The sequence below is a fragment of the Aythya fuligula genome, chromosome 1 (assembly GCF_009819795.1).
Source record: "Aythya fuligula isolate bAytFul2 chromosome 1, bAytFul2.pri, whole genome shotgun sequence".
NCBI lineage: Eukaryota > Metazoa > Chordata > Aves > Anseriformes > Anatidae > Aythya > Aythya fuligula.
The window spans coordinates 128869998-128884197 of NC_045559.1; the positions used below are offsets into that span (position 1 = coordinate 128869998).

Below are 14200 nucleotides of genomic sequence, written 5' to 3' on the forward strand. Positions count from 1 at the left end.
TACTAAATTATTCACACTTACTGTCTCGAAGATGCTGGTTCTCACTGCGAGTCTCATCCAGCTGTTGCCTAAGTAGTTTATTCTGCACTTGGAGCTCCAGTTTCTCCTCCTTTAGTAAAGGATAGTCTGACACCTCTTTCAGTTTTTCTGTCAACAGCTGATTCTGTTTATTTACCAGCAGAACCTGAGCTTTCACTGACTCCAAATCCAGCTGCAGAAAAAGAACAGTTTAGAAGCTTATGAAGATGTTTCTCAAGAAAAACTCTCACTTACTTACTTTTAATACTACTTAAAAGTGAATTTTAATTCACTTTTTCTTTTATTTTTTTTTTAACGTAGTTCAAATGCACTCATTACAATACAGCTTCTCTAAATTCATGCTTACAATTACCTCAAGCTCTTTTGTGCGCGATACAGCTTGCTTGAGTTCCTCCTTTTTTGAATTAATAGCAACGGCTTCTTCGTGCAAAAGCATAGCCTTCTCTGCAGGGAGAATTACAAATGCTGAATTAAATTAAAATTATATTGAAAAACTGCATCAGAAAAAAAAAAATACTTCAAGGTGCTGTCCAACATTCAGTTTAATTCAATGCTTAAAAATGACTGAATGTCATGTAGGTTTACACACACCTTCAAAATCAAGTAAATCCCTCTGTGTGCGTAAATATATCCATGTGTACTACTTCAGAATTAGTTAAATCAAATTCATACACACAATACATGATTTCTTTCGCATGATCCTAACTTAGAAGTCTAAATATGCTATCTGTCCCAGCTCTCCTCTCAAGCTTCACTTAAACATCTTGTGCACAATAAATGTACAAACTGGCAACAATTCAACCAGAGTGTACCAGAGTTCAATTACAGAATGAATGAGCTGCTAGAACTTCAGAGGAATCTGGGAAGCTGAAGAAGCAGGAGGCCTTGCAGCTTTCATGTGAAGCACCAGCTCATGGTTCCCACTGTATATTAAACTGTTAAACTGCAAGGAGTTGCCGATCTGCCATCGGATGCTGCTACATATTTTTCAAAGCCTAGGTTAATGACTTTTTTGCCACTTATGCCAGCATTACTGAACACTGTTACTCTTTAGTAACAAGTGTTTTGATCCTAGGTAGTAAATGCTGTAAACAGCTACTTTATTAAACTCAGAGAGATGGTTACCTTTATTTTTTTTCTCATCTTCAGTAACTTTATTACTTCTGGATATGTATTCTTCTTTTAATTCAAGCTGATATCTAGAAGTAAAAAGAATTATGTGCCCAAAGTACTTGTGTATACATGCACATGTGCTTCTGTAAATTCTAGTCTTTGCCAAAACTAAGCTATAATCACACAATTATTTGCTGATAAAATCAGTTAGGACAGTCATGTAAACAGCTGGAAAGGGTCCTGCCAGTCACTTTTTTCAACCACCTGCTCAAAAAGCAAGTCAATCACCAACATCAAACCTGGTGAGCCATGTTTTGTCCTCAACAACTCTTGAAAACCTCAAAGGATGTAGAATCCACCACCTCCCTGGGTGACCTGTGGTAATGCTGCGCTACCCTCTCAGTAAAATAAAAATTTCTCTATGTCCAACCTGAAAATCTCAAGCCACAGTTTATTGGCCCAGTCCTGTTACATTGTCTGGCATTTGCATGCTACAAAATAATTGAAAAATAGCTATAAAAATGAGTGGAAAAAATCAAGCAGCTGTGGGGTACTTCCAGATCATCTAGGCTCACCTGCAACAGGCTAAAGAAGCTGCATTCCCTCAAATTGTCCTCATAGGTCACATCTGGTAGTCACATAAGGGTCTTCACAGACCCTTACCAGGCACTCCCCAATTTCTCCACAACTCTATTGAACTGAGAAGCCTAAAGCTCAACATAGTGTTAATTCCTAGTGCAGCCTTCACCAGTAGCTTAAGGGGACAATAACTCCCCTCAGTCCGTTGGCCATGCTGCTGCTAATGTCACCCATCATGTGGTTTGCCTGATTTGCCAGAGCATGCGGGTGGATCACAGTCAGCCTGGCACTCACTGTAAATCTTGTGTCCTTTTCAGAAAGGCAGCTGCTCAGTCCGTTCCTTTTCCCCACCTGCACCACTGCAGAAGGATACTCTGTCCCGAGTGCTGAGCTTTGTGGTTCTCCTTGTTAAAATTCCTGAGATGTACGTTGGCACGATCCCCAAGCTTATCAAAGTCTGTCCGCATTGAAACGCTGCCATTTGTTGTGGCAGCCATTCTCCTTAATTAAGCCTCGTGTTCAAAGTTGCTGAGGATGCACAGTGTCATCATCCAGATGACAGATGAAGGTACTGGACAGTACAGGACTGTACTGGCCCCAAGGGTGCTCTGCATGCTATCAGCCACCAGCTAAACACTGAACACTGCCCAAATTTACTGCTCTTCACAGCCCAGTCAGCCAACTTCACTGGTCAATTTTATGGCAATCTACAGGAGCTAAGAACAAGCAGCATTTTGTATGACTGGAACAGAAATTATAAATGCATTTGTGTAAATGAGCCGGACTAGTCAGATCCTTTTTGCAATTATTGCTTTTAAAGTTTATCCTAGAAATAAAATATTTCTTTCCCAAAAAAACATCATTGTTTCTATACAATAAATAGCAGCTCTGTGATACTTTTCATTGAGGATTTGGGACAAGGATTTTATCTTTCTGAGCACTTGCTGCTTGTCTAAAACACTTCTTAAATTGATAAAATAAGGTAAGCAAAAGTTCATCTGTAAAATAATTTCCCTTTCCTCATGAACCAAAAGCACTTTACAAGTATTATCTGTAACTAGCTGTCAGTGGCTAACTGGATAACACAAGGTAGGAGGGTGAGTCAATTAGCTCAGCATTTCATTGTTCTCTGACAAAGCCCTGTTATCTACTCAGTTCCAGCTGAGAAATCCTCCTTATCAAAACCTACTCTTTACATCTTTCCTCTGCAATTTAAATAAAGACACACTAACAAAGATTCTACTTGCAGTTTACTGATGGCTGATACGAACAGTCGATACTTGGCTTGCAAAAAAAAAAGTCATGATACATCAGTCATTTGGTTTACTTTCCTAACTGGAAGATTGTTTCGTGCCACGATATAAGCACAAGCAATAACATACTGAAAGCACCTGCCTGCATTGAGACATCAAGGAACCTTCAAGTGACCGCAGCACTCAAAGGAAGTGCAGTAGCAAAGGATATACCCACTGCAACACCTCAAAAGTGGTCACAGATGAGTATTTTAAAGAGCATTTCCAGGCAAATTCTTTGAAACCATGTTCAAGTAAATTATAGTCATTAAGACAGGATGACCTACAATAGAGACCCCCAAAATACAGAGGCATTAAACCTTAATGAAGAACTAATCTGTCTTTAATACAGGCTGGTGTGCCTCGCACCCCTTTTCCAAGAAACCTCTAACACCTCTTTAACGTTAATTTAACTTCGATGCTTTTTCTGTGTCCATGGAAAGGTCAGTTCTTTAAATTCTGGTCAAATAAACTCACTAATACTGGTTTAAATCCTCTTGTCTAAACACACGACTTATCTGACATCTCTTTCCCATATAACAAGGCAGAATTTAAGCCACAAAAATAATGTAACCTATAATCAAAAGAGAATTATTTTCTATAGCAAGTATTTTCTGAACCTTAAAGAACATTTTGTCTCACTAGCAAAGAGATAATAAAATATATAAATAATTGTAGCCAACTGAAACAAGAACATAAATGAACATTTTAAAGTCCTTGCTTAGTTGCATTAGTCAAATAAATCCTATAGAGTGTATTATTCTATTTTCATAGGAATTAGTATGTGTTCTGTTAGAGACAAAAGAAAAAATTACTTTAGAAGTTCAGTTTTAAGCTTTTGGTCATAACTCTCCTCTATGTTCTTCACAGCAACCTCCCGACGTCGAAGTGCATCATCAATAGATTTATTTTTCTCTTCCTGAAGTTTCTGAGTGCTGAAATAATCATAAATATACAAAGACCAATTACAAAGCCAAAACTTATTTCTTTATGTATATTATTTTTTCTTAAAATAACACTTAGCAACATCAAAGGGTGATATGTGTGCTAGGAACACCTTAGAAATCCAAAATTATGATCAGAACCTGTCACTGTAATTCATTAAGAACAAGGAGATGTGACACAAACTAAATTGCCCTAATTAAAATCCAGTACCAATCAATTATGCAGCTATCCCGGGGTAACCCTAGTTCAGCTTCCCACACCAGAAAGCCTTCAGAGGCAGTGCTGAGCACTATCAGCACCCTCTGCTGGCTTGTTAAAAAAAAAATAAAAGCCACAAGTTGTTAGCATGATGCTGATTTTGCTATATAAAACAGATGTCAGAGTAATAACATTAAGTAGATTAAAAACCTAGCCAAAACTAGTTTAATTATTTTCTTATTTAACCAAGTAAAACTCATCATATTAAGGATAACAGTCCTAGCAGTAGAAAAAAAAATATGACTAAAGAAGCAAAATATCATATACATGCCTCATGACTGTTAGAATTACATACTGTGTTGATTGTTTTGTTTTGTTTTTAATTTAAGAACTTAAAAGCAAACATATGGTTCCTTGTCTCCAAAGTCATGCTGCATTATTCTAGTTGGATAAGAGGGAACAGATAAAAAAGCTTCTCTTTGTATGGGGTAACTCTCATAACAGAGGCACTGTTACAAAACTGTTCAAAATGCAAACACAGCTTATGGGATATAAAAAAATCTATTTCACAGAAGCAGCAACATCATGAAGCATGCTTTCTAGATGAAGAACAACACGTAGCATTGTATATGCCCTTCAGCAACTTACATTTCAAAAGCCTCGATTCTTTGCTTCAGTTCTGCCTCTCTTGTCCTCATGACTTCGATATCTTTCAGCAGACTCTGTCTCTGAGCATATACTTCCTTTGCTTCTATCTGAATCACAAAATATTATCTTTAGTTTTACTTCACACTGTATATGGTATCTATCATTGATCACATTCAAACTTTCAAGGACCGTCTTGAAACCCTCAAGGAATTCCAAAAGTTATTAGTTGTTTATATTTTATAATAGTCATAATTTTATATAACATCCAGAATCTATTATAATTTAATTCCCTTTTTCATTTTACTCTGAATAAAAATGCTTTAGATAGAAACACCACTGGCTGCCTGCAAACACTTTCCTTTTTAGAAATTATGTTGACTAAAACATAGGTAAAAGGAAAAATTGGTTAACCAAATATTTACAGAATAAACATGTTCATACTTCTCAATTTTTAACAATTTTGCATGTTCTTTTGCACGTTTTGCATAAACAAAAGTGAAAAACATGCCCAACAATTGATAAAACATGACTTGATAAACTGATAAAATGGTCAACTAGCAGTCTGTTATTGAAATTTAATGTATATGATCAAATTGTAAAATTCAATCATGAACATGCTAATACCAAAATCCATATATCTTTTTGTTGTTATTTTAATTACTGAATTGATTTCATGTCCACAAAAGAAGACTGATAGCATAGAACAGATGGTTTTCTTGTAAGCTTCTAAGAACATAACAATGAAAGAATTTCATATAGCACTGATAAAATGTTTTATTTTCAGAAGGGAAAGAGGTCAGTAGTAGCTACACATATACATGTACACAATAATATAAAAACTTGAATTATAGTTTTGTTACCATCACAGGCTCTGAAGAAAAAAAAAAGCGCAACCACACAGGAGCAGAAAGGTGATAGCAATTGTAGACTAAATTATTTGGATAGGAAGGTCTGCTGCAGACAGCAGGGAGATTGCTAGGCAAATAGGCAACAGAATAGCAAGCAAACTACTCTTCCGAAACTGAAAAGTAATAGAGATGGAGTGAAGCGATTTAGAACTACATACAAATTATTATATACTGCAGTAACAGTTACTATTCTGGCAAAACACCAAGAGTTAACAGCCCAAAGGAATAACTCATCAACAAAAAAAGTGTGGAAAGAGAAACAAGGTATCAGCCTATGGCAGACAGTGGCTATTGAAACTCCTCAACACCTAATGACATAGAAATGTCGTATCTGTGACATGTGGACTATATATTCCCTTTAGTTTAAAGTCCTTCTTAACAATTGAAAGAATTTATAGCATAACTAGAAGCTATGTTTTTCAAATAAAAGAGTAAACAGTCCTATAAACTATTAAAAACATCTCTGTGATCTGAATTTAGCAGTTATTAAAACGGATTTAAAAGTACCTATTACAATTCAACCCTATTTAGGGGAACTGCTCCTTTTCCAGACAGCTTTACTTAAATACTTACCCATACTCATCCTTTTATTTGCTGAATGTGTTCCCCTATTTATTTACAAAAGTAAATAAAATAAGTTACTAAATAAAATATTTACTTTTGTAAATAAAATAAATAAAATTTATTTACAAAAGTAAATAAAAGTTCCCCTATTTATTTACAAAAGTAAATTCCAAGTTTTCACTAACAAGCCAAATGAGAGCTGAAGGTAAATCTCACGAACTTGAAAGAACAATTTAATCGACTCACGAATCATTTTGTATTAGTTTAAGAAAAAGTATTTGGAACTTTACCTCTTGTTGTTTCTGAAGCCTCTCGATAGCATTCTTTTCACGAGAAATCAAGGCTTCGGCCTTTGCTTGATGTGTCCTTTCTAACTCATATCGTAGCTCAGAGATTTCTTTCTGGGTTTGCGCTTTCTCCTCCATTTTAATCTTTGCTATTTCAACTTCTTTAAAATGTTCTAGCTTTTACATAAAGGGGGAAGAGAGGGTTAAATAGTGATTCTTTCAAAAGAGCAAAGACTATCCCTCCTCAGACAATTCTAAATTTCACTCTGGTATTTCCTGTTCAGATATTTCATCGTAAGAAATAGGATGAAAATAAAATACTGTGATAAAAGTATTTCAGTAGCACACAGTATTTGCATGCCTCACATCATTTCCATCCATTTACCTAGCATCCCAAAACAGTTCTTATAAACAATAACAGGTTGAGAAAACAGCAAAACAGAGGCCTATGAAGAAAAATACACTGCAGGAGTGTTGCTCTGCTTCAAGGTAGGGAATGGCCACTCTCTTTGATTCCTCCTCTGACACAGCCTCTATTTTTGCCCCTTTTCCAAATAACTGCTTTTGACTGGTGCTACTAGGAACAGAAGAGGCTGACATCCAGAATCACTGAGAGACAACAAAACTTTGTCTAGACACAAAAGAAAATGCAGAATATGTACCTCCACATGAGCGGAGAAAGAGAAGTCCTGACTCACGCACTTCTTAGCACAGCTGAGAAAAGTAAATGCATGTAAAAAGGAAAGTATGCATTTTGCAAGTGCACAGAAGAATCATAGGAACCATGTGTCCCTAAAAAGTGTGAGATGCAATATATGCAAGAACTACTGGGATTATAAAGAATTAGAGTAAGATTTAATAAAATAATAAAATTATTATTATTTTAATAACATTATAATAGAATTTTGGAAGAAGATGGAGAACATAAAAGAATAAAAGAATGTGAGAAACAATGAGAAACAATAGAAATGAATGACAGAAAAAGTTTGAGACTACAGAAAACAAGGATATTAAAGAGGAGGAAAAAAGCACACTAGGAATGTCTGATCAAGGAACTCAGTCCTATTGGTACAGATTTGTGAAAAAGTAGGAAAAAATGGTAGGTCAGTACAATCTCACTTGTACATACACAAACTGGGCTAGAAATACCCTATAGTAGTTCACTTCACATTGCTAAGGAATCCATGTAAAGTTAATAGAATTTAGAAGTGATTTATATTTGTTTAGGCCTCCATACTTCTGCTTTGCTTAAACTGAGATGAACTTAACACACAAATTAGCATTTCTTACATAGCAAAAATACAGCTCCCACCAGGGATTGAAGACCAAATGAAAAATGGAGATAAAATGCACTGGCTTTAGTTTAAACTCTCCATCTCTCTATTTTTCTATCTTAATAATTATGGCTAAACTGTTTTTCTCAAACAGTTTGTATGCAGATGAGCACCTTTAAAAGTGTCCCTAAACATTCTAATTGATTATCAGTGATTTTTTTTTTCTATTGAAATATGCAATTCATCTTGACAAAAAATCATGGAAAAAAATATTTAGGTAAACTACAGTACATTCTATCTGCTCCATTTTACAGATGTAAGTATTAATCAACAGACTTTGTGAAAACAAAACAAAACAAAACAAAACTGATTTTATTCCTAAAGTAAAGGACAAGCCTCCAAAAGAGCTCTGACTTTAATTATAGGAAGAAAAAAATATGGAATAATTCATAATATTGTGTCTGTTATGATTTTAACATTTCTGTGCAATGTTTTGAAATAGTATGTAAATTCTAATCAGTATTAAAAAAATAAATTGATCTTTCAAAGTATACAGCAGCAATTCATGCCCCTTGGTTGTAATGCATTATGCTCAAATTCAAGCTTCAAGATCTTAATTGGGAAGGAAAATAAATAGTATAACTATGAAAAGTAAATATTTTCCCATAAAACAAAACAATCAAAAAGCAAGTGAAATTTACCAAATTAAGACAATCAGAATAAGAAAAAGATGTGTTTCCCAATTAACACCAGAATAAAGAGATGAACTGTATACATTAATAAAAAGGTAAATGACAACATACACATGAAATATCACCAAATTAACAAATGGTATTTGATTAACTTAGCCTTTTGTGTTTGATATAATTAATGATGAGACATTTTTCTTCAAGTTACCTTAAGTATTAAAAGTTCGTATGGTGCAAAAATTCATAAATTTCTCCCTCAAATTCAATCACCAGAGCAATACCTTTTGAGCCATTTCTGCTTGAAGCTGATTCTCTATTTCTTTCCTATATTCATGAAGTTTTGCTTCTAAAGATTCATACTTATAATGCTGGGGATAGGAGCCTGCAAACTGCTCATCAATCAGCTGAAGCTTCTCAGCTACAAAAAGAGCAACATATCCATCAAAATTTAAAAATAAATCAGTCATCACAACTATCCTACCAAAGACTGTGTGATTCTGTGTCTGTATATGAAGGACCTCAGTGTACATAAGTACCACCTAAGACCTATGTGGTACAAAAGCTGTGGCAGCACAGAAATGTCATTTAAAAGCTCTGTGCCACACAACATATTTGTAAGAGGAAGCACTTAGCTGTTCAGGCATAATTTGGCATATATAGTCATATATGGCATATATAGCTATTCATCCTCTTTACAGAGGCTCTAGAATTTTCTTTTGCATGCAACTTCTACATTTTTGTATTACTAATAGCGTGCATATTATAATTCAAAACCCAGTCTATGCACAACAAACAGAAACACCATCATACAAAAAAAGCAATGCATGCAGTTATAATTATGCTTTCCAGAACATATTTCAGCACTTAACATTTACAGTACATCTAAGAAGTTTAGCTGTTAGCTAAACACCTAAAAAAACATCTGTGTAATGAAAAAGAAAAATAAATTAGCAGGACTTTTGTCTTATTTTAAGCGACATTAGGAAAAAATGTAGAGTGATATAGGTATAACCTTTATTTATCATTACTTTAGGTTGCATTTGAATAAGCAATGATTTAATACCATTCATACAATTTACTCATCCATATCATTCACCGATATGAAAATATTTGGGGAGACTTCATTGCAAAGACTGTACTTACCAAGAGAGTCTCTGTAAGGAGGTGTTGAGGTTGTCTGAGTTTCTGTGTCATGACTTTCCTTACTTAGATGATGCTCTGTAAGTCCCATCAAAATCTGCATGAGAAAACCTTTCAAGATCCAATAGATTAGTTACTTCTCATGTCATACCAAAATTCAGTTTTCATGCCAGTAACTAATGAAGTAATTTTCACTACACACAGAAAACCTACCCCATTTACTGAAAGAAGCCAGTGAATATTAAATAAAAATCAATGCTAGCAAACTATTGATTTTTGTTATAAGCACTCCATCTTATTCTGCAAAAGCTGTGCTTTTACAACTTTTCCTTTCTTCTGTTTCTTTTTATCTCATTGACTTCATTGGTCATTTTTGAGAGCAGATTATTATTACTGTAATTACAATGACATTAGGGAACAGTGGTTTCTGAAAACCAAGTTACTTCGGGCTATTTAATATAGATAGGCTTCATCATGCAGACACATGAATTATTTCTTACATTAAGAAAATGGAAAGCCTACTAAATCTTCAGCTAGTGTTTGTAATATACAAGTGTATAATCTAATACAGTCAGTTATAAACACAAATCAAAATTTGAGCTTGTCAAAATTAGAGTGAAAAGCTTCCACCAACCATTACCTCTAGTATTTGGTGCACTACAGGTTTCAAAATATTAAATTCATACTATTCCACATCAACACACACTCAAGGAATCTGAATATCTACTTCTCACATCTTAATAAAAATAAAGGTGACATAATTATCAGTGTGCATCATGTATAAATACTGTGTACCTTTATTTTCCTTCTGAGTTCCCAAAGTCTGTAAGAAATAAAAGACAGCCTTTTAGCCAGGCTCTTTCACCACAATTGTAATTTCAGCTTATCTTCAGAATCAAAATAACTCACCAGTGATTTGTAAAAATTGGATTTCGGATTGATTCTCATTAATTGAAGAAGATCTTGCACAGACAACAGCTTTTAGGAAAAATAGATAAATAAATAAATAAATAAAATTGAAAAGGTTAACTACTTAAAAAAAAATACCTCAAATATGTAATAGCCACCATATTACAGTTGTAGAATGTTTTAGATTTGAGAAAGATCAAAATAAATAATCACCTTGCAGAACTGTTTTCAGACACTTATCTGTTCTATAGCTCCATTTGCTTATCTGTTACCTAAAACACATGGCAGTCAATGCATAGTTTCATGACCACCTGAAACCATGAAAAGAGAGGACTTTGTTTCCTCCCAAATCTGGATGCATGCTCTTGCTACGTTCCCTGCCTCTATTTTGTTTTACCATATGAAGCAGATGAGCTTGCTAATCAAAATGACAACTAGCTACTCACCAGCTCAAAAAATTAATTTTTGGTTAGAAAAAATTCATCACATTATCACATACTCATAGAAGATAAACAAATACAGGGCAAGGACTGCCGTTTTCATGCAGAACTTGTATTTAGGAACAGTTTAAACCAACCATGAACCACACTTTCAGAGAACTGAATGGCCAAAAAGAGGCTAGCTTTGATCAGGATCAGTTCCCCAAGTGGCCTGCCACATGGCTCTGCAAATTGTCACACCAAACAGAATCACACAATCACACCACAGCTTTGGGTGAAGCAAGCTGAGGTTAAGAGGCTGGCACTACGTCTTTCCTGTACGTCTTATTGTGAGTCTTCATGCAAATGGACCTGAATATTGATATCTTTTATGGAGACGATTTGAAGCTGTACTTGCATCTGTATTTCACTGTCACTAAAGTGGATTTTTTTCAATTCTGTTGGAATATAACAAGCCCCCAGAACACAAAACTCCTAGAAATCTTAAGAGAGGGATTGCTGAATTTACCTTCTTCTTCTCTAATCCACTTTCTGGAAAGAAAACAGAAAGTGAATACTCATAGCCACATCTCTGCAGATGATCCGCCACCAAACTGTTGGAAGCCGTGATCAAAAGTGAACTGTCATCACTTGGAACAGTCTGTGGCTGAAGTTCTCCACTTAAAATTGGGTGCATCAGTTCGTGGATTAGCTGTTTTCGGAGCTGTGTCTGACACAGAAAAGAAACAACAGAAGAGTTAGTAACAGGCAACCTGGGACTGTACTAAGAGCTTTATTTTTCAAAAACCATGGGGATCTCATTCTACTTTTACATGTTATAATACAACCCACACACCAGAATTGGGCAGCCTAATGTTGGCAGAATTTAGAAGAGTGCTTTTCTTCAGAATATTCTTAATTGCAGTGATCTTTGACTTTCCCTTAAGATGTATTCAGTGTAGGGCTGAGAAGTATTGTTCTCAGTCAAAAATTTCACATAAACTCCACTCCAGTACCCCCAGCTTCAACGTTACATCACTGCTTTCGTTTTCTCGTATCACTCTTAAACAACGCCCATCTGATGTGGCTTCAGCTTCATGTGTATTTGGAAAAGTCACTTGTCCTCTTCTGAGTCCTATATCAAAAAGCTGTCGATTCCATCCCAACAGCAGATGGGAAAATAATGGGAAATTCAATGTCTTTAGAATTAATTATTTTGTAGGGAAGCAAAAGAGTACTACTCAAAAAAGCCTACAGGCACTAACAATAAATTGTACTTATTATAATTTGTTTCAGTTATATTGGTTACAATAGAGAGAGATAAAAAAAAAAAAAAAAAAAAAAAGGCAACCTAAGATCAGAAAGTCTCCCTACTGTAAGAGGAAGAAATAATCATTTTCACTATGTAATTATAGAAGTTGCTTAGGGCATGCTACCAAATCATGAGAGAAATAGCATTTTAAGCTTTCAACAGCACTATGCAACAGTGACAAAGTTTCTAAAGCTAATTAAAAAGATAGTATGTTACCAAATGGGATGAAATACTGCATGCTTACCAAAACTTACTAAAGCTAGATCATATCGGATTACACTGATATTTAAGCATGGCTTTCTAAGGAAACAAAGCTGATAATAGAGAGAAATGAAGAAAACTGACAAAATCATTTCCCTTAATTTCTGAACTAGTCCAGTTTCAACTAACTTTGACAATGATGAAGTCTCAAAAACAACTGAGCCCAGAAACCTCTTGCACATCTTGTGAAAAACCGCAGGGGAAAAACACAGGGCTATATCCCTGTCCCTACTAAGGGAAAGAAAGGCAAAAATCACTTGTTATACTGTCACGATTCTTTTTGACAAAAAACTCTTGGCCATTCGGCATGCCTGCAGCTTCAGATCCGGCCTGCCTCTTACCAGCAGAGGTAGTCAGAAAAGACCACGGGAAAGTTGAGAGCAATCTTGTTGGAAGATACAAGTGTGTTTGCAGGAATCTGTAAGAAACCCAACCATACTAGTTCTTCAGCTCAGAAAAGCTACAAAATCTAAGACAGATAATCTTCTAGACAAGGAAAACTAAAGTGGGTAAATGGACTTAGATAGCATGTCACTATTAGTTAAGTCAAACAAGATGGGAAATGGTCCAATCATTGCAAGCTTACTGTAGAAACTGCTGAGGGAGAAAACAAGTTGTCTTGAACAGGAAATTCTTAGCCTTGAGATTATCAGTTGTATTTTTGAAATATACAACTTGATTATTACTTTTTTAACTGTAATGAATTTGACATAAAAAGTAGGAGCTAAAAAAATCACTGATGACATAAAGCTGGGAATAAAAAGTACACCAAGATTATTATGTCATAAAAAAAATACATTCAGAGATTTAAACACCAGCAAAACTGGAACTGCATGAAATACAAAATTTCAGCATTTAAGACTTGATGCAAATTTCTGCCGTGGGACTGCTTGGAGAAAGCAAGAAGTGGATGTGTCACTCAAACAATGACTAGCAGAAGAGTTGTAACATGCCTCAAAAAAAAACAAAAACAAAAAAACACACATGCAGCCTTCCACAGAAAGAGAAAAGAAATAACACCACTCTAAGGTTTATCTGGAAAGCTCAAAATAATCATGATCTAATTCCTTCAAGACACGGGGGACACCAATGCAGAGGGCTACGGGGATAACAAGCAACGAGCCTTGTGCACCTTGGCTTGCCCAGCGCTGTAAAACAGAATGCTGAAGGTATGGTTGCTGCCTATAAATTCATGAAGAGCTACTTAAACTGAAGGATACTTTCAGTACAAGAAAAAGAGGCAGAACAACTGCAAATAGGCCACAAATCAGAACTAAGTGTCGCTCTTGAACACAACCATCCTCCGAGACACTCTGCTGAACAAGTCCATACTGGAAGACCTTTTCCTGAAGAAGCAGACAGGAGGAAAATAGCTCGACTAGTTTTAAACAGCTTGGGACTACAGAACTGGAAGAAAATTAAGAGAATAACTCATGCAGCGTGCTTGCTTCCAGGAGTAAACAGGCAGATTCTGGGACCTAAGAGGCCCTTTTTGATCCTCTTTTCTCATTTACTCCTCTCTTCCCTGCCTGACACTCTCCCCAGCACGGTACGTTTAAAGACCTGCTCTGGGCCACCAACTTTCCTGACACAGAGACTACCGAAGGGCACTTGTGCTCATGA

General features: G+C 35.5%; 1 protein-coding gene across 2 annotated transcripts in view; it reads right to left on the minus strand.

The window, feature by feature from the left end:
• The window catches only part of OFD1 (OFD1 centriole and centriolar satellite protein), a 30779-nt gene that overhangs the window by 16328 nt on the left and 251 nt on the right, over positions 1-14200 (minus strand). For both annotated transcript variants that reach the window (XM_032192097.1, XM_032192107.1), the window contains exons 2-12: positions 11534-11734; positions 10586-10654; positions 10472-10499; positions 9680-9787; positions 8818-8954; positions 6577-6750; positions 4815-4921; positions 3839-3958; positions 1165-1238; positions 392-483; positions 22-211 (exon numbers count right to left, since the gene is read on the minus strand). In XM_032192097.1, coding sequence (XP_032047988.1) covers positions 22-211; positions 392-483; positions 1165-1238; positions 3839-3958; positions 4815-4921; positions 6577-6750; positions 8818-8954; positions 9680-9787; positions 10472-10499; positions 10586-10654; positions 11534-11734 — 1300 coding nt within the window. The remainder of the gene's footprint in view (positions 1-21; positions 212-391; positions 484-1164; positions 1239-3838; positions 3959-4814; positions 4922-6576; positions 6751-8817; positions 8955-9679; positions 9788-10471; positions 10500-10585; positions 10655-11533; positions 11735-14200) is intronic.